This window comes from Pelecanus crispus, chromosome 1 (genome assembly GCF_030463565.1).
Source record: "Pelecanus crispus isolate bPelCri1 chromosome 1, bPelCri1.pri, whole genome shotgun sequence".
In the NCBI taxonomy this organism is placed as follows: Eukaryota; Metazoa; Chordata; class Aves; order Pelecaniformes; family Pelecanidae; genus Pelecanus; species Pelecanus crispus.
In genome coordinates this window covers 195772827-195795233 of record NC_134643.1, presented here as the reverse complement: position 1 = coordinate 195795233, position 22407 = coordinate 195772827, and the positions used below count along the sequence as shown (strand labels likewise).

Below are 22407 nucleotides of genomic sequence, written 5' to 3'. Positions count from 1 at the left end.
GAGCAACACTTGCTTAAAAATAACAGTTGTTTTTCATGAATTATAATAATGCTTAGGTTTCATTATTTGACACTGGAAAAGCCTGTAATTCTTCCTCTGAAAGCAGCAGAGAATTTAGCCTAATACTATTCTATTTTTGGTTCAACCCTTCTGCTTTAGTAAGATTCTTAACTTGCGTGAGAAGAGACTCAGAAGTTTGTCCTGTCTGTGGGTATTGTTTCTGGGGACGTACGTCACACAAACTGCAAGATTGTTATCCCGATCTGCAAGAAGAGGACACAGCAAGCTGGGTACTGCCTAGTAGGTTTGTTTGGGTTCCATCACTATAGTGTCAAAGCACCTTATGGTTTTGAATGCATTTGTTTTCCCATGGGGAGACTAAGTGGCTTTCCCAAGATCATGTAGAAATGTGTGACAGAAATAGGAACTGACTCTTGGTTTCCTTGGTCTGAAGTAATTTCTTCATCAGTACAATACCCTACCTCTGTATGGGACTTTCTGGTAGCAGTTCTCTTCTCTGAGGCAATTACTTGAGAGGCACAATGGTTCTGTGGGTAAATCCTGGTCTTTGCTGCCCTGAAAAAGTAACTAACTGGGATGCAGTAAATCATAGACAGTGCTGATTTCTTGTTTGATCTCTCATCTAGAGAGAATAGCAGTCTCTGAGCTCTTTTGACTGCTCAGTCTTGAGAATCAGAAGCAATCTGAAGCAATCTGTTGTAGCTAAGTACTGCAGATATGATTTCAAAGTCTCCCAAGACAAGGAATAGTTGCTCTTTTAGGATCTTTCAAGCGAACGAGTGTGGAGCCATTTGTAGCTGTTCACCGTGGTGATTTTGGATGACACTTCAGCAGACCTCTAAGGTGCTAATTGCCAGAAGCTGGAAGAGTAGAGTGGTCCTTCTTCTGATACATATTTCCATTATACTTTGCACTTGGCATCAGCTGCTCTTGGAGATGGGATTTGATGGAGCTTTGTCTGATCCAGAATGACAGTTTCTATCTACTGACATTCTTTAACGATACGTTTTAGAGTACACATCTTTGGGTGTTTGCTTGGTGCCACCTCAGTTTCCTCATACGGAAGTGGGTGTCATGGTGAGTGCCTCGCAAGAGTGTTTAACTTGTGTTTCAAATTAAGCTTAATCTTGTTTGTTTGCAAGTCATCTTGAGAGCATACAATGAAAAATGCCTTAGACTTCTATAGGAGTGGACAATAGAGGAAAAGTTGTAGTCCATTGTTTTCTTATTTTCCCAAACTTCCCAAACTTTGGCCCTTCCCAAAAACAGAGCCACACATTATGTATAAAGAATTACTGTCATCAAAAGGCAGTTGATCTGCCTGGTATTTTCATTGCACATCACCATTAGTGAGATGAATATGCACTAATACAGCTTTCAGCTTCAAGCGCTGTTAGGAAGTTTCGAGTTCTGGTTAGGGATGCTTCATTGTCTTTCACTACCAGAGAAGTTGTAGGGAACATAGATAGGGTTTTATTTACATACCTGAGCATGTTGGAAGGGGATGTCTTAACTTGCAGTACCCCACACTGTCTTACTAAGTTGTACCTAACATTAAGAAAATTGCTTGCTGAACTTATGTGGAAACCAGCAACTAAATTCAGTATTTGCAAGAAGACTAAATTTTTTTTTTGACATTTCAGAAATGGGAGATGGCAGATAAATGCTCTTATACACATGAAAGAATTTTGCAATCTAATGAAGAAAAGTGCTAGCAGTGGTGCAGGGACTATCCTCCAGCACACTAGACAGCAAGGGCTTATTTGGCCATGTATAACTTTTGTTTGTTACTACTGTAAATAACTTTTTCTTAGTGTGCTGTGATACAAACTGTAAGATTGGGCCTGTCATGCTATAGGTGTGATGAGAGGTTAAATTGTAGATCTTCAGCAAAGGTCTTTTTGTTGTTCCTTCTGAAATGAGCTTTCCTTTTCACATTTTTAATTCTGTGAATAGACCTTAAACAAACAAACATGTCCACTGATGTGGTTGACTATACAGAGCTGGGATAGAAACAGTTTGGAGAGGTGAAGGCTTTCATTATATTAAAAATACCTGCTCAGCCTTTCAGGGAGTTACTGATTTTGAAGGACTACTTTCTGTTTGCATATGTCCATGGGTAGAAAGCATGATGTTGTCATGAGTTCGCGGTTCCTCTACTCATAAAAGTCGGAGTGCATGTATGGTTCTTAATTGCGTTTTATGTTGGGACATGGTAGATAAGGGTTGTGATTAACATTTTATAAGTGACCCTTTTAGAGCAGGCATAAAATTTTAATCTGTTTTATTTTTCAGCAGCTGGGCTTTAGTAACCTCCTGTTTAGATGTAATTCCTGTTTGGGGTGGGAACATGCAGGGAAAGGGATTCATTTCAGCTGACTTTCTCTAAGGATGGAGCTGATGGATGCCTTTAAAATGAGTAAAATTTTAAAGATGCTGGCCTGTACGTAAAGTATTTAGTACATAAAGGTTTGTGGTAGAAAGCCTGGTGTCAGCGCGTGATTGCTGGCATGACATACATGTGAATAATATGTTCAGTAAAAACTCCTGAGTAGTTTGTAAGAGTTAGTGTAGGTCTTAAACAATTGCTAAGATGATTTTTTTTAAAAAAATATATATTTGCATTAAATAAAACAGGAAGAAAAAGGCAGTGTGTGCTTAAGAGCACTAGAGGGAGCCAGGAGGAAGAAGAGGGGAAAACCGGCTAAGACATGTTTGCATTTTTAGGAATAGCTTGTACAAAGCATCCATTTAAATTCTCCCACTTACTTCAGCTAAAATGCAGCTACAGGTCGGCCCCTGCCTCTGGCTGCTCTCTGTTCCCCCACGCTTCACTAAAGAATTTTCAATTTTCTAGTCCTGAGAGAGGCCAGAAGCTTTTTAAATGGCTGTAGGGAAAACCACCTGCCCCTCTGTAGACCATACCCCCTTTTTTTGCCTTTTTTGTATTTGCATGAGCAGCCAAACGTTAGTTTGCCTTTCAGTGCCAGCGGCTTTTTTGGGGGGATCCATGTGTAGGCTCAGTTCTGAGTTCGTCTCCCTCCGAGATTACATGGGGGCCAAAGTAAGTGGGGGCTTTTGTATTGGGGATCGATTAGATGAAGAAGAGTTTTAGTGGCATTAATTTGGAGTGGCCACATTGTTCTTGCAGGGGATCTGAGGAAAATGAGTGTCTGCAAACTTACAGAATAACATACAAGCACAAAGTTACTGTAAAGTCTCTCCTCGTATTTTATGAGGTTTTAGAAGCGTTGTTGGGCACACTTTTTATATTGCTTTCTCATAAAGCTAAATGCCTTGAGTTAAAGTGTAACAGCTTTACGATGTAGACAATGTAAGTAATTTGCTTTTAGTTCCCCTCCACCCAGATAAATTGCCATTATGTTGATATCTTGGGATCTGTAAGAGTAGATCTGTATGTGTGTGGGGGGGTTCCTTAGTTTTCAGGTTTTGAGGGTGGGGGAATCTTTTTAGTGTTCTAAGTTTCTCCTCTTGGTATCCAGTACTACACAACTAAACCTGTCGCTGTGAAGAACTGAATTTTGATGGCCTGGGGCCTTGGCATTGAGCAATTTTGGGGGAAGGAAGGATGGACTATTGTTATTATTATTATAATCATCATCTGAGGCTGCTTAGGGCTTTGGAATGCTGGAAGTCATCTCGGAGGAGGTAGACAGACTGGAAGTGGGTGATTAAGTGAGCAGAATTAATATATATGTACTGTGTGTTTATCATCTGCTGCTGTAATTTGTTGCTACCACACACATTGTTCAAGTTCCCTAATTTCTCCTTTCCACTTTAGAAAATAAATGGAAAGGGCAGGAATAATGAACTGGGGTTTTCTCCCTTTGGTCTTTATTAGATGGAATGATTTTAAGTTACAAAAGCAAGGACAAACATTTCTCAAAAGTACTCTAACCATGCTTTACCCTGAGGACTCTGCTCACTTTAAAGGAAACAAATATAATGGAATTTAAATATGTGGAGGCTGGAGTCCTTTAGCAGCACACAGAGATTTTTTTTTTTTTTTTGTACTTTGAGACTATAAAGAGTTGTTGGCTATTTATAGTTACATCACTCCAGATTTGAGATGGCTACAAATTAAGAATTTAAGAAAACATTTCTTTTGAAATATTTAATAACCTCTTGTCAACATAAAAACCAAACAGGTAAGAGCACTAAGTAATTACGGCTTAATTCCTGTTGGATGGTTCAGGGCCTTTTCCTGTCATCTGAGAATTAACTGCACTGAAGATGAAACAGAGTATTGGAATAGCAGAGAAATTTTTTCCCCTGCCCCTGTAGCTACTCTGCTTTGCACTTTTTCTCCTGCTGCAATGCAGGGCTGGGGGCAGGCGTGTTTTGCTCTCCTGGTGTGTACAGGGCTCCTGTTAAAGCCCAGAAGTATTTCCTCAGGTAGAAGACTGGCAAGAGTTGAACTGTAAATTGAATGCATATTAAATATATTCCTCAGAATCAGGAAAACAGGTATATTTAGTCTGAAACAGAGGATAGTAATCTTCTAGGTAAATTTCTTATGCTTCCAAAAGGCTGCTTACTTAGAACAGTCTGTGAGTATTTCAGGGAACTCAGTGATAGACAGGTTATCCAGTGGGGCCCCTTAGTGTGCAACTAAAACAGCTTTTTTGTGATTGTTCAATATTTTGTGATTATTCAACTGCAGGGTAGTACTCACCAACATTGAACTCCATGGGACAACAGAGGGTGTCTTTTTATCTGTTGAAGTGGTGGTGGATGCACTACGGAAAGGATATAATTTCCCTCGGGAGAGTTAGAGGAAAAAAAGTTATTCTCTTAAAAACACACAGTGGAAATTAATGACGTAGCATACTTAGATTTTTATGTTGCCTTAGGAAAAGCCGGTGCCTTCAGTAGTAGCCCAAGGGCAGAGTTTTTATTGTTTGACTTTTGCTCTGACGTTTACCCAAAGACCGTGGTATCCGATAAAAAAGAAAGGGCCAACCCCAGAGTGAGTGTATGGTGCCGCAGGGCGCAGTGCTCCTTCCCTCTCCCCACCGAGCTGGGGCAGAGCAAGGTGCCCATTAAATGATGCCTGGTGCCAGTTTTTCCTCCCGCGTCCTTCATGTCGTGAAACGTCAGCCAGTGCTGGTTGTCCGTGTGCCCGCTGAGTAAGCTTTGTGGAGAAAGATGCCACTTCAGAGGGCGGCTCGTCCCGCTCCAAGCTTGGCATCCACAGCGTCCCTCGCTGAGCTCTCTCTGGAGGTGGCCTAGAGAGGAAACCTGGCCAGGGGTGTCTACCATGAAGCCTTTAATTCTGTGCTGGAGGAATATTTCACTACGGGTTTGGAGCAGAAATTGCCACTTGGTGTCACTTGTTGCAGCACTTTTGGGTGCAGCGGGAGCAGCACTAGTACCTGTTCCCAGTACTGTTTGGGGCAGTCCAAAAACATGGGGCTGAGGTGTCTTGATGATCTGGTAGATAAAGCATAAGCACAGGTGACGGTGTGCTTTACAGATACGTCGAGAGCGCAAATCTGCTGGTCTGAGGTCGGCTTGGCACCTCCCGTGCAAACGCAGGAGCACATGCAGGGAGGTTAAGGGAGCAGGGATGACTTCTGCCTCTCTGAGCCTGGGAGGGACGGGCACGTTGCTGATTCTTGGCTTTTGAAAGTGAGGATTTGGGATACTCCTGGTTGCCTTGGTTAGGAACTGGGATCGCTAGCAAAGGATGTTAGCCCTTTAAAAGGTGGCTGTTTCGTCTGTATTCCTCAGAAATGAGGTTTCTCATGCTTTTATGGTTGCCTTTAATGTAGGGCTGTGAATAGCTACTGCAGGTGAGCCCTAAATCAAGATCTGATGCAACCGTAGCGACGGTGTGCGGCGGGGTAGCTCCCCAGGCAAGTGTAGCATACAGAATTATTTTTAATAATGTAGGACTTTGGCTGGGCTTTGCCCTGAGGAAGAGGGGACAGGAGGTGAAATCTCCCCCCGAGCCAGTAAGCTCAGCAGAAATACATGCTGGGCTCTCATCCCTGCTGGAGCTCAGCTGAGATCTGGGTGAGGATGGGATTTAAATCCCATCCTGCCATGCCCACGGTGGCTGGTAAAGCATCCTCCTTTCCCTGCTCTCAATGCCTGTTAGACAGCTGGGGGATGGGAGGAAAGGCACTTGCCATTCCCTTTGGGAATATGTGGCACTTGCTGAGCAATAGCTGCTGAGGGAGAAAAGTGAAGCATTAAAAATTCCTTTAATTGCATTTTTCTGTATTTGTGTGCTTGATAATAGCTGGTAGTACTTGTTTCAGAATACTTTAATTGTATGATTTTTTTTTTGCCATCACATTAGCCTTTGAAAAAATACTTTAGGCTAATGTTTTTCTTCAGGAGGATTTAAATTTTGCTGAGAGTATATTGCGGGGGTGGGGTTTCCCCCCCAGTATTATTGTGGAAAAGTATTCAGATCTTTATGTTGTAATATATAGCCAGGCAGGAAACAGCTTAACTTTGGTTTCTCTGGGCAGGACTCCGCTGAAAGATGTGGTGCGTGAGCATGTTGATTTTATTATTATCTTGTAACAACAACCCGCTGTTGGGCTCCCTTATTTGCATTCTCAGCAGGACAGCAAGGTGAATAATTTAATTCCGGCAGCCTCCGCCACGTGATGGTGCGAGGACCCGTCAGCGATGCCTCCCCTACACCGACAGACTTCGGAGGGGAATGGAAACTTACAGAAGTGATGCGAAATCGTCGCATCTCCTCCCTTAACCCTGGAGAAATCTCTCAGCGGAGCGATCGCTTCTTCCTTTGCTTTTCCACGCGTTCCTCTGACGTGGAGTTTGGGAGGTGTGTGAGCCTGCCAGCAGGACAAGTGAGGGAGTGGGAGGCGGGGAGGGCAGTGGGGAAAGATGCACACCCAGCCACGGAGCTAGTCGGAGCAGGAACAGCGAGGAGCCGGAGCGAGGCCGGGAGTCCGGCCGCAGGCAGCGGGGAGTGGAAATTTACAGCTGCTTGTGAGCGCCTGTGCATGTTCAAGTGATCTGTTCTGCTAACGCTTTTCCAGAGGCTGACGGTCGCTTGGCAGAAGAAGAGCGGGAGGCCAAGTCGCGGATCCCTTGTCTCTGCCACGTGTCGATAACCGGCGTCGGGGGGTGGGGGCGGAAAACGGAATTAAATGGAAGATAACTGAAGGCGGCTGCTGGCGGCGTGGGCTGCGGGGAGGCGGCAGAGCTGTCTTCAGCACCTGGCCATGGGGCTGCGCAGGGCTGCCTAGGAGCCCCCACCTTTCCGCACGCGGTAAGTGTCAACCCAGGTGATGTCCTCCGAGTGACAGAAAGTTAAGTGATTTAATAAAACTTTTCTCTTTCCAGTTAGCACCAACCTTTTTGTAACAAACTGCTTGCCTGCTTGTTCTCGACAGTTAATGCTGTTAGCTTTTTATAGCTTTGTAAACTGTGTTACCAGGAGTGGCTTTTTAAAGCAGGCAACCCTAAACAATACTCCTCCTGTTACATAAGGCGCTGGCTCCGCGACCAAGCGCTCCGTGTCCATGGAATATCTCTGGAAATGGCTTTATTTACAGTGTGGTTTCCAAAAATAAAATATCTGCAATATATCATTTCTCTTGCTCCTCTCCGCTGACTGCCTGCAGCTGCGGACTGGCTCTTAAGATGCGGAGGAATGAGAGCGTGGCCACTTGCATAAGACATCAGGAAATGGTTAGAGATGAAGGGAAGATGAGTGCGTGTGTGAACTGTCACAAGAAACGGCGTACGTAAACTAACCATCTCGTTATTTATAGTCAATAGGTCTCATCAACCTGAAATGCTAATTCGTGGAAGGGGCTATTCATGAAGTCGTTATCAGGCAGAACTTTCATTGAGCTTAAGGGAAGGGGTTTTTTTCTGAGCAAAGACTCTTTCTTGGACTAATATTAGCAGTAAAGTGAAATTACTGCTATAGCAAATTATTTTAATGTGTTATGAAGCTATTGAAAGTAACACAGCAGGCTTGCTAACGACATGGTCAAGTGAATGCTGTGTAGAGAGCTAACTTTCAGTGATATTGAACAAAAAGGAAAAATAGTATTCATGTTTCTTGCTAATGGGCTTAGAGGAAGTCCTATTCCCTCCTGGCTGCTGCCTATGTTATTTAAATTATATTACCAGTTTCCGTTATTATTATATAGTTATTATTACTACTAGAAACGGAAATTTAGCTTGGTTTCCCTTTTACTTAAGTAAATGAAAAGCTGTTAAGGGCTGTTCTGTTAGAATTGTGTGCACTTCAGAGACATTAGTTAAGAGACCTCTTTCTGCATGACTGAGCTTATGGGAGTTTTGCTGTGGACTACAGTTAGGCGTGGAATTGAATTCTTAATTTTTTAGGTTTGAAAGACCTCCATGGTGACAAATGGAAATAGGGATCCCAGATATTCTTGACTCACCAATCCTGCAAATTTGGTGGCTGTAAAACCGCTGGTTTCTTATCTTTCTAGTTTTATTCAACATAAAGTAATAACCTACTACTTCTAGCTAGTTCATTAGCATGAGTGGGAGAGCCTGGGTAATCCTGTGACAAAGAGATGATTGATGCAGCTGTGAGTATGGTGCCACAGGACACCGCTTCTGCACGGCTTTGGAACCTGCATGTTACCTGGCACTGCAGCGTGCAAATGCGGCTTTGTAATAAATATTTTATAACAATAATAGATGTGGTAGCACAGGACTTGCTGCAGTAAAAGGACACTAGGCAGCAAAGTCAAACACTCAAAAGGTTCCTAACTTGAAGTCTGGCATTTATGTGTGCCAACGTAGTCTCTTGTCTGTACCCTGCTCAGGATACTTTCATTAAGTTTGTACTGTCACACATTTACACCCCCTTTCCCCTCATCACTACCTCATTCTGGGTTTGGCTGGTGAACACCTGAGCTGTAGCATCTGCTCCAGCAGCCCTGTCTTTCTACCATCCCTTCATCCCCTTCTTCCCCTCTTGTGCTGGTACAGCTCTTTGTAAGACTGGACTGGAAACCAGTGTGACTTTGTTCTCCCTACCAGGCTATTGTTTGTCAACCTGGGTCGGTTCCCTGACCTGGCTCACCACATGGCCCTGCAAACAGCTGTACCACTCCAACACAGGCTGTAGGGATGTGAATAGATGTGGAGCAAGGTGGCACTGTCACAGAACAAAGCGTTTGCCAAAATGTGGCCTCAGTGACCAGAAGCTATTCAGTGTTTCATTTTATCTCCTGTGTTTGCTGAGACATCATATAGGCTTTTTGTTTTTTATTGAATGGTCATTCAATCACTTAATTGAAACTGGCATTATTCATTTCTTTGAGTGCTTCCATAGAGCACTTGAGTGGAGCATCACCATGAATGCCTTCAGTTTCATAACAGTATTAAACAACTATGTGATATTATTATTCTCATTCTGTAGAGGTGATCAGATAAGGGCAGAGGTGCCTACTTATTTTCCATGTCTGAACTTCAGGATGCTTGCCATCTGCTAAAAAAGATGTTTGTGGCGATGGTAGCCATAACTGCAGTGTTTTGTGTGAAGTTTCAGCCAATATCCACCTTCATTCCAGGTAATGCACCAAGTAGCTAACAGCAAGGCTTATGATGAGTAAATTCTTGAGTTTTTGGAATAATTTTGTTGCCAAGCAGAGATGGCATTCATTCACCCTAACCATAAAACTGTCCTCTCTTCTGTTAATCTTTTGTCTCATTTGCAATGTACCTTCTAAAATCTGCAATTTGTTGAGGATTTGCAGAGAAGTTACTTGTTGTGTAGCCTTGATTCCTTCTGCATATTGAATGAAATGTGGGTCATGTGAGGTGACTGCATGGGGGAGGATGGATTGGACTTCTCCAGGTGATCATCACACATGGGGGCTTCCATACCCTGGTTTGAGTAGGTGACTCTGTAATTGCAACAACTTTCCCAAATACAGCAGGAGGGAGAAATGAGGAAGGAATAAAGCATCTCTTCCATTATGTAGAGACTGAATTAGGCAAAATTATTAAGAAAGTATGCTAATTCAGGCCCCAAATGTATGGGTCTTAGGCACGCTGTGGTGAATGGAAAATAAAGGTCGTCTTTTCCATTCAAGAAGCTCTCACCCACTATGAGTTATTGAAATGTTTTGATTCTGATCAATAAGTCGATGAAGGTTAGGAACTAAGACAAGATGGATGTCTGATACTTGAAGGGAAGGAAATTTTTTTGCTCATTCATTTTTGAAGACTAAATGGCTTGTCTGGAGGAACGTCTGCAAAGAGTACATGGATGGGCTCACGTGCTCTGTCCCATTCTTGCCTTTGTGGGCAGGTGGAAGCATTTGTTACCGAGCTGCTTAACTGAGTCACTTCATAGTGGGATGGGCCAGTGAACAGAGTGATGTTGCTGTCTGCATTTTGCCTTCATCATGCTTACAAGCTCAGCTGAGCTGTAATCTTTGAGAAAGTATATGATGAAGAGCAAAGAAATCGGGGAGGGTGCCTATAAACAGAGCTAGATCTCTTACTGTACTTTATAGTTCTATTAAAAAGCTCAAGTTGCACTATTTTTTTTAGTGCATTCCCTTTATGAGCAGATAAACTGGCAGAAGAGATATTTTGAAGACTGATAAAGTATAAGCTTTGGTGTCAAATGATGTAGGTTTCATTCCTGACACAGCCACTGATTTTTTTCTGTGGCCTTGGGTAAGTCTTCTTAATCTTCTGTGCTTCTGCTTCTCCCTTTGGAGAGGGGGCAGAGTAACAGCAGGTATATAGGTTTTTTTTGGAAGTATGTTTTCCATCTTGGTTATATGTTTGCAGAGTTGGAGGCCTCTGAGGGAAGGCATGCCCTGAGTATGTTACCTTTGACAGGCTACAGAATACCCTAATACTCACATCTTGCAAACCTCATCCACCTCTGGATTCAACTCACTGCTTTAGTCTGTGTGATATATTTTTTTTTCTTTTTTTCTGACTTGAACAGAAACAGCCAAACATTTCAAAAATGGTGCTTTAAAATTGCCTTTTGGTGTTTCTGTCACTTACCTAAAATAAAATCAGTGCCATTTTTTTCTCCCAAACAAGCACAGAATTATATTCCCTGAAAGTATTTTTGTAAAAGTAGGGCTCGTAAAATTCACTGGAGACTCCGGGTCTGGCGGCTGAAACATCCTGTTCACACTGATGGCTCACACTGCTGTTCAAACAGCAGTCTTTGGAAACCACCATTCCTGCTACAGTGCTGCTGGGGCGTTCCCCATGTGATCAGGAGAGACAGCCTCCAAGGTTGGGAGTCGGTCCAGTGAGATACAGCTGTTTCTTTCCTCCGTCTCATAAGCTCCTCACAAGAGCACTAGTGAAATAACATCGTCACAACTATATGTTTCAGAAGTTGGCTGGTCCCCCGTTAAAAATTCAAGAGTGTCCACAATGTGTTTCTGATGTTATAACAACATATGCTGTTGAATAACCATTAGATGGAAAAAGTTTTCCTAGAAAGTAGGAAAGAAAGGGGCTTATTCAGCCCTGTCCCTTGCTGTCAGAGCGCAGTGTCAAAATTTATGAACAGATGCTCTGTAGTGTGCCTGGTAGAGTAGGTAATTTCAAAATCTCAAAGCTCCAATGGTTGGAAACCTTTACATTTTCGGCTTAAGGTTATTCATCAGCAGTTTATAGCCATTTGCTTCTGCATAAATAAAGTGTTATTGTTATTTGAGCTGAAATAACTACTTGGGCTTCCCTGTAGTTTTATTCTAAGCTTACCAAGGTGAGTATTTTTAGCATCCTAGACATGCTGGTTTTCCCATTTTTCTGGCCAGCCTATGGCCCTTCTTTGCACCCCCTCTAATCTCTGTTGATTTTGCTTGACTGTGGGTGTTCAGGATTTTGTACAATGTTCCATATGAAGTTCCATCAAGATTTTGTACAAAGACATGCATACCTTTGTTTTGCTACTGGTTACTTTCTTAATTCATCATGCATTTGTGTTTGTCTTTCTCCTGTCTGTAAAATACCAGTATAGTCACCAGGTATCTGTCTTTGTCATTTCTCATGGTAAGTCCTCAGCTTGAAGCAGATATTCATAGAATCATAGAATGTGTTGGGTTGGAAGGGACCTTTAAAGGTCATCTAGTCCACCCCCCCACAATAAGCAGAGACATCTTCAACTAGATCAGGTTGCTCAGAGCCCTGTCCAACCTTGACCTTGAATGTTTCCAGGGATGGGGCATCTACCACCTCTCTGTCTCTTCTCCCGTTCACCATTTTCTGATACTTTCTACTCTTAATTTTTATCCCATTTTTATTATCTCAGCCCTTGAGGCCATCCAGTTGCTCAGGTAATGATACTCCAGTCCTCTTCTGTGTTGATAATATCTTCCTATTTTGAGTCACCACAATTTTTGGGTAGGCTCTTAATTCCCGTGCCTCTCTAAATAAGATCCCATCCCCAAATTGCTGTTACCTTCTTGGACGATCAGTCTCCTTTTACATGGTAATTTTCCTTCAACTAGTTTATTTTCTATTACATTCAGCTTACTGTATTTCCATGTCAGATGCATCGGTTCTACTGTGTTTTCTCTGTCTAAAAATATATTCATAAGGGATTGTAGTACGAGCTGCCTTTGGTAAGCCTGTGTTGCATTCTCTTCAGTTGTCATTCATCTTTGTGCTCCAGTTATTTTTAGACTGGTTTCTTGAAAGAACGAAGCTTATGTGGTCACACTGTCCGTCTCTCATCCTACTTCTTTTCCCATGGTAAATTTTGAACTTACTGGCCAATTTCAAGCAACCTTGACAGAGGGCTAGATGCCTGGAAAATACAGAGTTCCAAAAAAATGGACTGAAAATAAGTGATGAGAGGAATAGGGAATTTAAAGCAAATCAGTGCCTCTACCAAAGAGAATACCTTCCAAGTAAAGCTCAGAGAGCAGAGAGCTGATACAAGGAGGAGGACAGGGCAGAAATGCCCAGCTGTGTTAAGAGCTTTAGCAAGAGCTCATGCTTTCTTTGATGCTGGAGAATCCAGTCATGAGGAGCAAAGCTGGAGGAGTCCTTGTTTTGCCATGTGTCTTACGGAATAGTCAGCCATAAGACTAAGGAGTACAACTCCCAAATCTCAGCACGTGCCCCCTAGGAGATTCCTGCATGGAGAAGTAAAAAGGGACCATAACCTGCAGCTGCCAGTATGTATTTTCTGAAGTTAAGGATCATCTTTTGCCAGATACTGATTAATTTAAAAACTGTGTCCTGAAAAGGGATAAATCCGTTCTTTGATGCATATCTGGGGCTCTTCCCCTTTTTCTCTCTGTCTCCTTCCACTTGCATACAGTGGGTGCTTTGCTTTGTATGCAAGACTGATAAATAAAGTGGAGACTTGGCTCTGTTCAGCAGAGCGATGAACTAAACAGTCTCTTGAGTCCCTTCCTGCTCTATTATTGGCGATTTTGCTGTTGCAACTAGGACACTGGTAGGGTATGAAGTGAAGAGAATGGTATCTTATCACTGAGCAGTACTGTGGTGACTTAGTGGTGAGACTGGAACTATACAGTGGAAAAGTGCTAGCCTGGCTGTTGGAATTTTATGGCAAAATTAGTGATTATTTAAATACAGACATCATACTCTAGACAGCTATGTAAGTTACTTTCTGGGAGGAAAAGGTGTTTATAATTTATAGTCAACATTTCAGGTAGAAAGTGGACTTTATCTTTTTTTTAAATCTCAGAACCTCTAGCTCATAAGTACTTCAATTTAAAAATCAAATTATCTTCCCCTTTGCTTTTTCTTGTGTGGAAACTTCTAAAAGGGGAAGATGAAGGGATGACTTCAGCAATCTGAATAAACCTACCCCGCCTTGGGTGAAAATACTTCTTTTCTGAAATGCAACGTGCCTGTTAAGCTCCTGCTCTCAGACTCTTTCTCTCTTGCATCTTCACATCCTCATGCTGTGTCTTCATGGATAATAAAAACATGCAGAATCAGGTCCTTCTTGAAGTGTGTTGTGAATTATTAATCTTCTAATTGCAGCACGTGTGGGATTATGGGGTGCTTGGTGCTTGCTAGCAGCATTTAAACAAATTTATTGTATAATATTGGCATCCCAGTCCTTGCCAGTGCTTGTATGTAGCTGAACGTGTCCAAATGAGTTAGTCGTTAGTTTACCCAGTCATCAGTCTTGCACGTTGTCAGGTTGAGGTGTGACTTTGCTCGGTTGCTAGTTGGATGGTGCTGCCAAATCTTGCCGTTGTGAGCTCCGTGGGAGTGGGACTCTGCAGCTGAGAGCTCAGCCAAGGAGTGAAGGTTACGTAGCCAAAACTGCAGAAATAAAAATGTCTTTGAACTGAACCGTGAGGAGCTTGAAAATGGAAATCCAAAAGTGGTGAGTTTTCAGATGTTGAACATGAAAATATTCCTGTAAAACTGACCTAGCACGAATTGAGAAGCTATATACAATTTCACCTACTCTGGACACTATAAGGGAACTTTTGGTTTAAATAACACATTTAAAAATACTTCCTGCATGTTACAGAAACTGTTCTTGTAAAGATAATCTGCAAAAATATTTTGAAATGTTTTTAATAAGACGTTAGGACAGAGTCTGCATAGATTTTTTAAATTTTTTTTTATTTTTTTAAAGTCCTCCTCTATGGTTTGAATTTTGTACTTGGCTGTTTTGTATGGTTGCTATTTATAGTTGTAAAGAATGCATATCTAATCTGGGTATTAATTCCATAGGATATTTGGGGATTGGTAACACATGGATGTATGGCGCAAATGGGGTCATACTTCCTGATGGACTCTAGCGTGTCAGTAGTAACAACGAAGCATGAGAGGAGTGGGTTCTTTGGGACCGCTGGGTTTTCTTCTTTATACTGTGAGTGTGTTGTGCTCCTTTAATTATCTCCTTTCAAACCTTTTGTATAAAGCTTTCTTTAAATTGTAGAAGTTGAAGAATAAGGAGATTGAAATGGTCTGTGTATATATTTATGTTTTCACAACTAATCTTGCAAATGTGCATGGGGAAGGATGGTGATGGTTGTCTTTTGTTGGGGAAAGAGATGAAAGTTTGAGATTATTTTTGCTTTTTTTTTTTTTTTCCCCCTTTTGTTACCTCTTCTTTGTTATTGTACAAACTAGAATGCAGTCCAGAATGGTGCTGTGCTCTCCCTGGAAAGTGGTACTGCCTTAACCAGAGCATATTCCCATCTGTAGTCTGTCCATTGACTTCAGTAGATCTTTGTATCAGACCCTCAGCAAAACCCATGGGAATTCACAACTTAATGCTATGTAGGATCAGAAACTAAGCTACTTAGTTTCTTTCATGTATAAATACAGTGATGTGGTATTTGCCTTTCTAACCGTACAGAGGAAGAATGTTTTAAATTAAACAAACAAAACCATTTTCATTAAAATGCTGTCTTTCATTTAAATGTCATGAAAACATTTGTGTCCATATTTGGGCCTGATCCTCTGTTCTTTATTTAATTCAGGCAATGTTTTACACAAGTGAGATCAGACCCACAGATTCTTGACGTCTGTCAGACTTAGGGGGTAACTTCAGCTGCTTCTTCTCGAGAAGCTTTAGGCTGAAAAAGAAAAGCAGCTGAAGAAGGAGCGATGGTGGAGAAGCTGGGACCTTACCTTGCGATGCTCTGAACAAAGGACACTTTTGGTACGCTGGCATCTACAGTTAGTTATCTGCATTGTGATGAAACCGGTGAAGTTTGGCAGAAACCCCTATCAGAACTCTAGTGGAGCCTGCCAGATATGCAGTGTCCAAAAAACGTTGGACATAGGCATAGACTGGCTGGAGTGCTGATGTGTAGGTCCAGGGGCTTTAGGAAGCATCCAGCTCCTGTGCAGGTGCTGAGTAGTTGCTTTCCACGTGCTAATGGTGGCTTGTGAATCCTGGATGAACTTGTAGTAACTGTATGTGAGAACTTCTACTGCTCTACTGAGTAGCTGAAGCAAAATATAGTGCCTGAGGCATAACCTTTTCTTGTTGATAATGTCTTTGTGTGGTTTTATTGCAGTTTCGTATAAACCTTAAAAGCTATTTTTGTTTCTCGTTTGATTTAAGGCAGTCCTCTTCTATCCTGAAGGAAGAAATCCAGGTGAAGAAAAACCATGCCTTTGTTTAGTAAATCTCACAAAAATCCTGCTGAGATTGTGAAAATTCTGAAAGAAAACATGGCCATATTGGAAAAACAAGAAAAAAAGACAGACAAGGTATGAGGTAATGTTGTAGAAGACCAGTAAGGTTTTTATGCTGGGGAAACAGTAAAATAAAGAGAATAAAATTGTGTTTGCTCACTGCCTTGGTTCTGCAAGCACTTGCACATGTAAATAACTTTGTGTTTGAACGGTCCTGCTGAAATCAGGGGGTTTTGCATGAGTAAAGTACAACAGATCTGGGGGTCAAGAAGAAAATGTTGAGATCCAGGAGCCTCAGCCAAAATGAAGGGTGATCTCCTACTACTTCAAATAGTAATGCATCTAACAAAACAGCTTGGAAGGCTATTTGAAAACTATTACACCGTTAATTGTTTTAGCAGGATAACAAATGAGACTGCCAATTAATGTGTAGGTACCCGCAGAGCAAAACTTGATTCTGATGAATATTGCTCGCATAAACCAGCAAACCTGTGTGTATTCAGATGTATATAAAAGAGATACCACTGTATCAATCCTTTCCAGTCTTCTGTGTGCTACTGCTTCCTAAATGAGCTGCGCTACTTGTATTCTAATTACAGTGCTAGGGTTTTGCTAATATTACTGCTTTCCTCTAACTCTTTGACACAGACCTGAGCTACTTTTGCCACTTTTCCAGTGACCAGTTGAAAAGATGCACCCCAGCATACAAAATGCTCCCGATTAGGAATTTGTGCTTACATAAAATCAAATAACTTTTTTTTTTTTTTTTTCATCTGGGACTCTGGCCCTCTATATTATTACTGTAGTAGAAGTATATGATTTTAATTAACAACAAACTAATTTTAGGCTAAAACTGAATGTCAGTGGAAATGGAAATAGCTGATAAGTGACATTAACACAGTTTTCGTGCAGCTGATGTTTGTGTGTGCATGTTGTGCTTCCCCCACCTTGTGCAAGAGCCTGTATTAAAACGAACCCAACCCAAAACGTAGGCACAGAGCCCTTCACACCCTTAGTGAAATCCTCTTGAAATTTTTTGGTTCAAAGCAAGTAGTTCAGAATGTGTTAATGATGTAAGATCAGTCACACGGATTTCAGGGAGGCCTCTGGTATTTGATGGCTCATGCTGAAATACCTTCGGTTAACTGAAGAGCACTGAGAGAATTTGACTCTGAACTAACACTTAAAATAAGTAACTAAATAAATCAACAGAATCTGCCCTCCCCTGCTGAATTCATCCTTCGGAGCCTGATTAAAGAAGACATTCAAAGCAGAAGCTCTAGGCTCGGGTTTCTTTTCGATTTGCTTTGCAGCATGACTCCTCTGAGTTGTGGTTTTGAGGATTTTTGGCTTTGAGCTGGTTTGTTTATTTGGGTGTCAGTGACAAAGGAGGAGAAATTCAGACTTAGAAAATCGAGAACTCGATGTAAATTTTTCATACAAGTTGGAACAGCTGGTGTGTGTTTTCCTCACAAAGCAAAAGATATGGGAGCGTTCCTGCGGCGTATTAGGATGGAAACAGCTTGCAAATTTAATAACGACACTTTTTTACAGGAGGAGGTTGGTTTTCAGTATTGTCTGCTTTATAGCTTTATCACTATGGGATAGAGGCTGTTCCTGGGGTGATTACGGGGGATCGGGGGAGAGGAGGGAGGGGGGACAAGGCAGTCGCTTCAGCAGCAAGGCAGAAAGTGAAGAAAGCAACTGGGTTTTGGATGATATTTACACATATGCTGTATGTGCCTTGTTGACTGAGGACTTTGTGCTGCAATGTAGAGAAAGCACTTAGGGCCTTTCTCCCTTCAGAAGGGAAGATGTGAGACTCCTCAGTAACACTGCCTTTCATCTGAAGTGTTACACTGAGCTGTGCTGAAATAAATACCTATTAAAGAAAATAGCCAGATTCGTTCTTCTGACTTCAGGGAAGTAAATCATAAGGAGTATCTTTAGTACTGTGACAACGATAAACTTTAAAAAATGGCAGGAAAAATAACTTGCAAAAACAATCACCCCATCACATCTCTTACTATCCGTACAGGTTTCTGCTGTTTTTGAAGTGTTGTTTGCATTTTGAATTGGAGAAGAAAAGGTGATGGGGAGACTTTCAATGGCACACAGGTTTTCAAAGCTTACTCACTTAGTAATACTAATGAATAACATCTTGTCTTTTCATGAGTATGAGTAGAGAAATTTAACTGAAAACAAAAGCAAAGAAAAACAAAGAGCAGTGCTGCACTCTGTGCTCTTCAAAACCTGGCAAGATTTTTAAATTTACCTCCAATTTGATTTCCAAAGGGGGATGAAATGTGTCACACTTTCATAAAAGGGCCCAGAGGCCTGGGTCCTGCAAGAGCCACAGATGCTGGATATCCCAGAGCTGTCTTTGGACCCTGTGGGCCTGTGAACGCAGAAGTTTGGGAATTGGGGCTCTCCGATTTTTCAGATTTCTGGCTCCTTGTCGTCTTCCACGTGAACTGGAGAGGTGCCGTTTTGCCTCACCGTAAAACCGAGGTTCCCAGGACTTCTGGGGTACAACTCCACAGCACCCCGATTTTGCTCGCATGCAGAATAGCTTCCAACTAGGACTTGCCTCAGATGCTTAAGCAAGAAGATTTATCCGGTGACAATTGCGCTGTTATTGTAGCACAGCCAGTGTGGTATGTGGGCTGAGACAGCTAAAAGCTGCTAATACAGCCAGAATTGGCAGGGAAGTGTGGCAAAGCCTAAATTAACTGCAGGGCTGGCGGAGAACCTCCTTGTTTCCTTTCCCAGTTGAGAAATCGTAAATACGAGGTGAAGCTGCCCTGGGCAGCTGTGGGGGCGCGAGGTCGGACAGGGAGAGGCTTGATGCTTCTAATACAGTTTTGTGCAACTTTCTGCAAGAACCGTCTGTGCCTCAGAGGGGATGTTTTTAGATAATGCAGAAATGGTCATTCCTACCAAGCTATGTAGTAAGCAGGTAGAGGGAGCTTTACAGCAGATCAGTTAAGACTTTCTGAGTAATGGGAAGAGGGGGGAGGACACAGCTTGATAGACAGGATGCAGAGAAATCACTTATAAGTACAAAGGCAATTACACATCTTTTCCAAGATGCATTTCCATGTACACGCATAATATACAGAAGTCTGCACTCTTTCTTAAAGATGCTTTTTGTTAGTCATAGAACAGGACCCAGTCAGATGTTGAACTGAACTCTGTTGACTGCACTAGCCTCTGTTGTCTTAGATCAGGATTGAATTTGACTCAGTTCCTCCACGTGTCTTTTTTTTTTTTTAAAGCTATTAATGTGTATAGTGTTGCCATAATGCTTTTTAAACACTCTCAACTAAAAAATAGGCTAAGTTGAATGCTTGGCTCTTACTTTTATTTTATAGGTGGGGTTTTTTGTTTGTTTGCTTGCATGGATATATGTGTGCTTAAAGCTTTGCCATTTTCTCAGCTACATACTGATGGTTGATAGACCACAGGTTGAGAAGTACCACCACACATGGATCTTCTTCCTCTGAAGTGCTCTTTCTAATACATTCTTTTTAATTTTTTTAAAAAATAACATCTATTTTAATGAAGGTATTGCAGCACTGGCAAATCAAATGTGACAACTAGAGGATTAAGTAGGGTAAGACAGAGCTGGAAAAGTGGACTAAAGCCTTCTTTATCAAGCATCCTTCTCTCTTCCAACATCTGAAATAAGTAAGGTGTTCTTGTTACATGTACAGTTGCAGACATCCTGTTCAGGCTTTGATGCGGTGAAGAACAATTAATTACATTTTATTACAGAATTCTATAAATACCATAAAAAGTTAATCTGAGTCATGTAGAACCAAACTGTGCTTGGATTTAATGAGAAATACCCATTCTGGAATTAGTTAGAAAAGCAGGGAAATATTTAAATACCTAGGAAATGAAGCCTTCAGAGCTTACACTCTCTTCCTCCTTTCTGGCACGAGCTCCTGTAGCGTTTGGAGGATGCACGTAAATAGGGAGCAAGAGGGGAGAAAACCTGATATCAGGTGGACAGATCTGTTGGACCTGAGGAAGAATGGACAGCATGTGACATGCTGGTCATACTGCTTCATTTATTACTGATATGCTGCCGTGTCTTTTGTTGATGGATGTTCTAAAATAACATTAATAGAAAGGATGCACCTCACAAAAAAAGCAGCATGACATCCCGACTTTTTGAAGTCTTGTGTTCAGCCGCTGAGTCCGGTCAGTACAAAGCAGTGCTGGTGGCACCCAGTATGTCACTGAAGGATGCCCTTGAACACATCACCCTCTCGCTGCTAACCAAACACCTTCGGGTGCGGCACCCCTGAGTCAGTGCCATCTGCGGTGCCTACAGGTTTGGTAACATTTTCTGAACCTGCTCTGCAACGAAAGCCTTCAAAGTGTCACAGGCTTTTAATTTAGAATAGCAAACAGATCTGGGGTCAGATGAAACTTGGCCCAATCTTTGTGCTTGGCCTAGATGGGCTGAAAGATTTGCAGTTTCTGGCATAGCTGGTCCAAGGCTTGGGTTTGTCGTGGAAGCTGAGCCCAGGTGAGTTAGAGCTTGTTCAGGGCACCGTGCTGAGTGTTTTCCTGGCAGTCAGAACTGCAGGGTGCAATGGCCTTAGTCAGTGTTCAGAAACATAGTGAAGCTGGTTGTAAAATAACCTGAGGTGTCTAGCTTCTTCCCCTTCCACTTAAATGTATCTAACGAGACTGCTTGTTTGAGTAGGTCACTGTAATCTGTCCTCTGTTTCGTCTCCATGCACTGTAACAAATTAGGTACCATTCAGAAGGGTCAGGAGAGCCTTTAAATAAAGCTACAGTTAAAAGACTTTAAGGTTTCCAGAAAAAATATTTATATCAATAAATTCTGCTTTTTTACCTAGCAACAATGAAGCCATTATTAGCTCCTGTTCACCTCACTCACTCCTGCGCTGATAAAGCGGCGGGGGACCTGTGTGTGAGGATGAGGTGCATGTGGCGGATGTGATGTGCATTTGCATGGAAGAACAGTTACGTGACTACTGTGAATGCGAATACCCATGGATGTGATTCTGCAGCTGCCAAAGACAGTTGCAAAATTGCCTTCGACTTCATTGCTGCACACTGAAACTGAGGGAGTGAGATAAGAAGGGCTTGGCACCCCTTTCTTCTAGCTCTGCATGTGGTTTTGTGGAGCGTTTCATGTTTCAGCTTCCCTGTTCTGCTAAGGCCTGTTACAGCTCTAGAGATGGGAGAAACTCCAGAAACTATCAGGTGCTGGTGCCAAGAGTTTAAAACCTGTCTCTTCTGGTTGCTTTTTTTTTTATTTTTAAGGACCTTACGACCTTTAGTTCTGTCTTAAGAGCAGGATTAACAGTGGGAAAGTAATTTGTGTCCAGGTGGGGCAAACCTGTCTCTTCCATTTAATCATACAGCCTTTTAAAAGGCGTTTCCCTGTTGTGCCTGCTTAGCCAAATTGTCTTTGCCAGCTTCCTTGAGTACTAGGCCATAATATTTTGCTAAATGACAGAGTTCATGCCTCCTGATCCAAAATGTCCACAATTTGTTCCTATTTATCTGTTTAGCATGAAATTGTACCAAGAATAAGTCAGCTGGGATGATCCTGAAGCTACATAGATGTTGGATACTGATTCTGCTAATGGGTCTCCTTGGGAGTCCTTACAGTTGCACGTAGAAAGAGTTGCATTGGCACTATTCTCTTAGGAGAAAAATTGGTTTGGATCACACAGTGCAAATATTTTTAAGCAGGACTATAAGCTAAAACAAGACAAAGCCTTGTGGTTTTGGTTGTAACATATAGTGTGGAGTACTGGCAGTTCACCGAATCACACATTGGAGTATTTAACATCATGCTGGCAGGCATCTGTGTGTGTTACTGTCTGCTGCTGTGCAAGGTAGCAACAGCTTAGAAAGATATTTTTGCCCTGGAAATATGCTAGGTACACAAACAGAAGCTGTACGATCCTATTTGCCATATCCTTGTGAACAATTGAGGATTTCCTGATCGCTATGCAGATGCCAGATGTCAGGCATCCTGTATTTTTCTTATGTATATTTGGCATCTGAGTTTGGAAAAGTGGAAAAAGTTCATGCAATCTGGTTTTTTTTCACTGTTATGGTTGGTCATAAATGTTATATTAAGTCCTTGGATGAATAAAAGTAAGAATAAGCCCTTCTGACCTGTAACATATGTACATATGTGTGAAACCTCTAACCTGTTGGTGAAACAGAGGTAAAATAGAGACAACCTGAAAGCTT

General features: G+C 41.9%; 1 protein-coding gene across 1 annotated transcript in view; it reads left to right on the top strand.

Moving 5' to 3' along the window:
- Positions 1–7259: 7259 nt before the first annotated feature.
- CAB39L (calcium binding protein 39 like) overlaps positions 7260–22407 on the top strand; it is a 43780-nt gene continuing 28632 nt past the window's right edge. The window contains exons 1-2 of the mRNA XM_075719091.1: positions 7260–7297; positions 16082–16230. Coding sequence (XP_075575206.1) covers positions 16129–16230 — 102 coding nt within the window. The 5' untranslated portion in view covers positions 7260–7297; positions 16082–16128. The remainder of the gene's footprint in view (positions 7298–16081; positions 16231–22407) is intronic.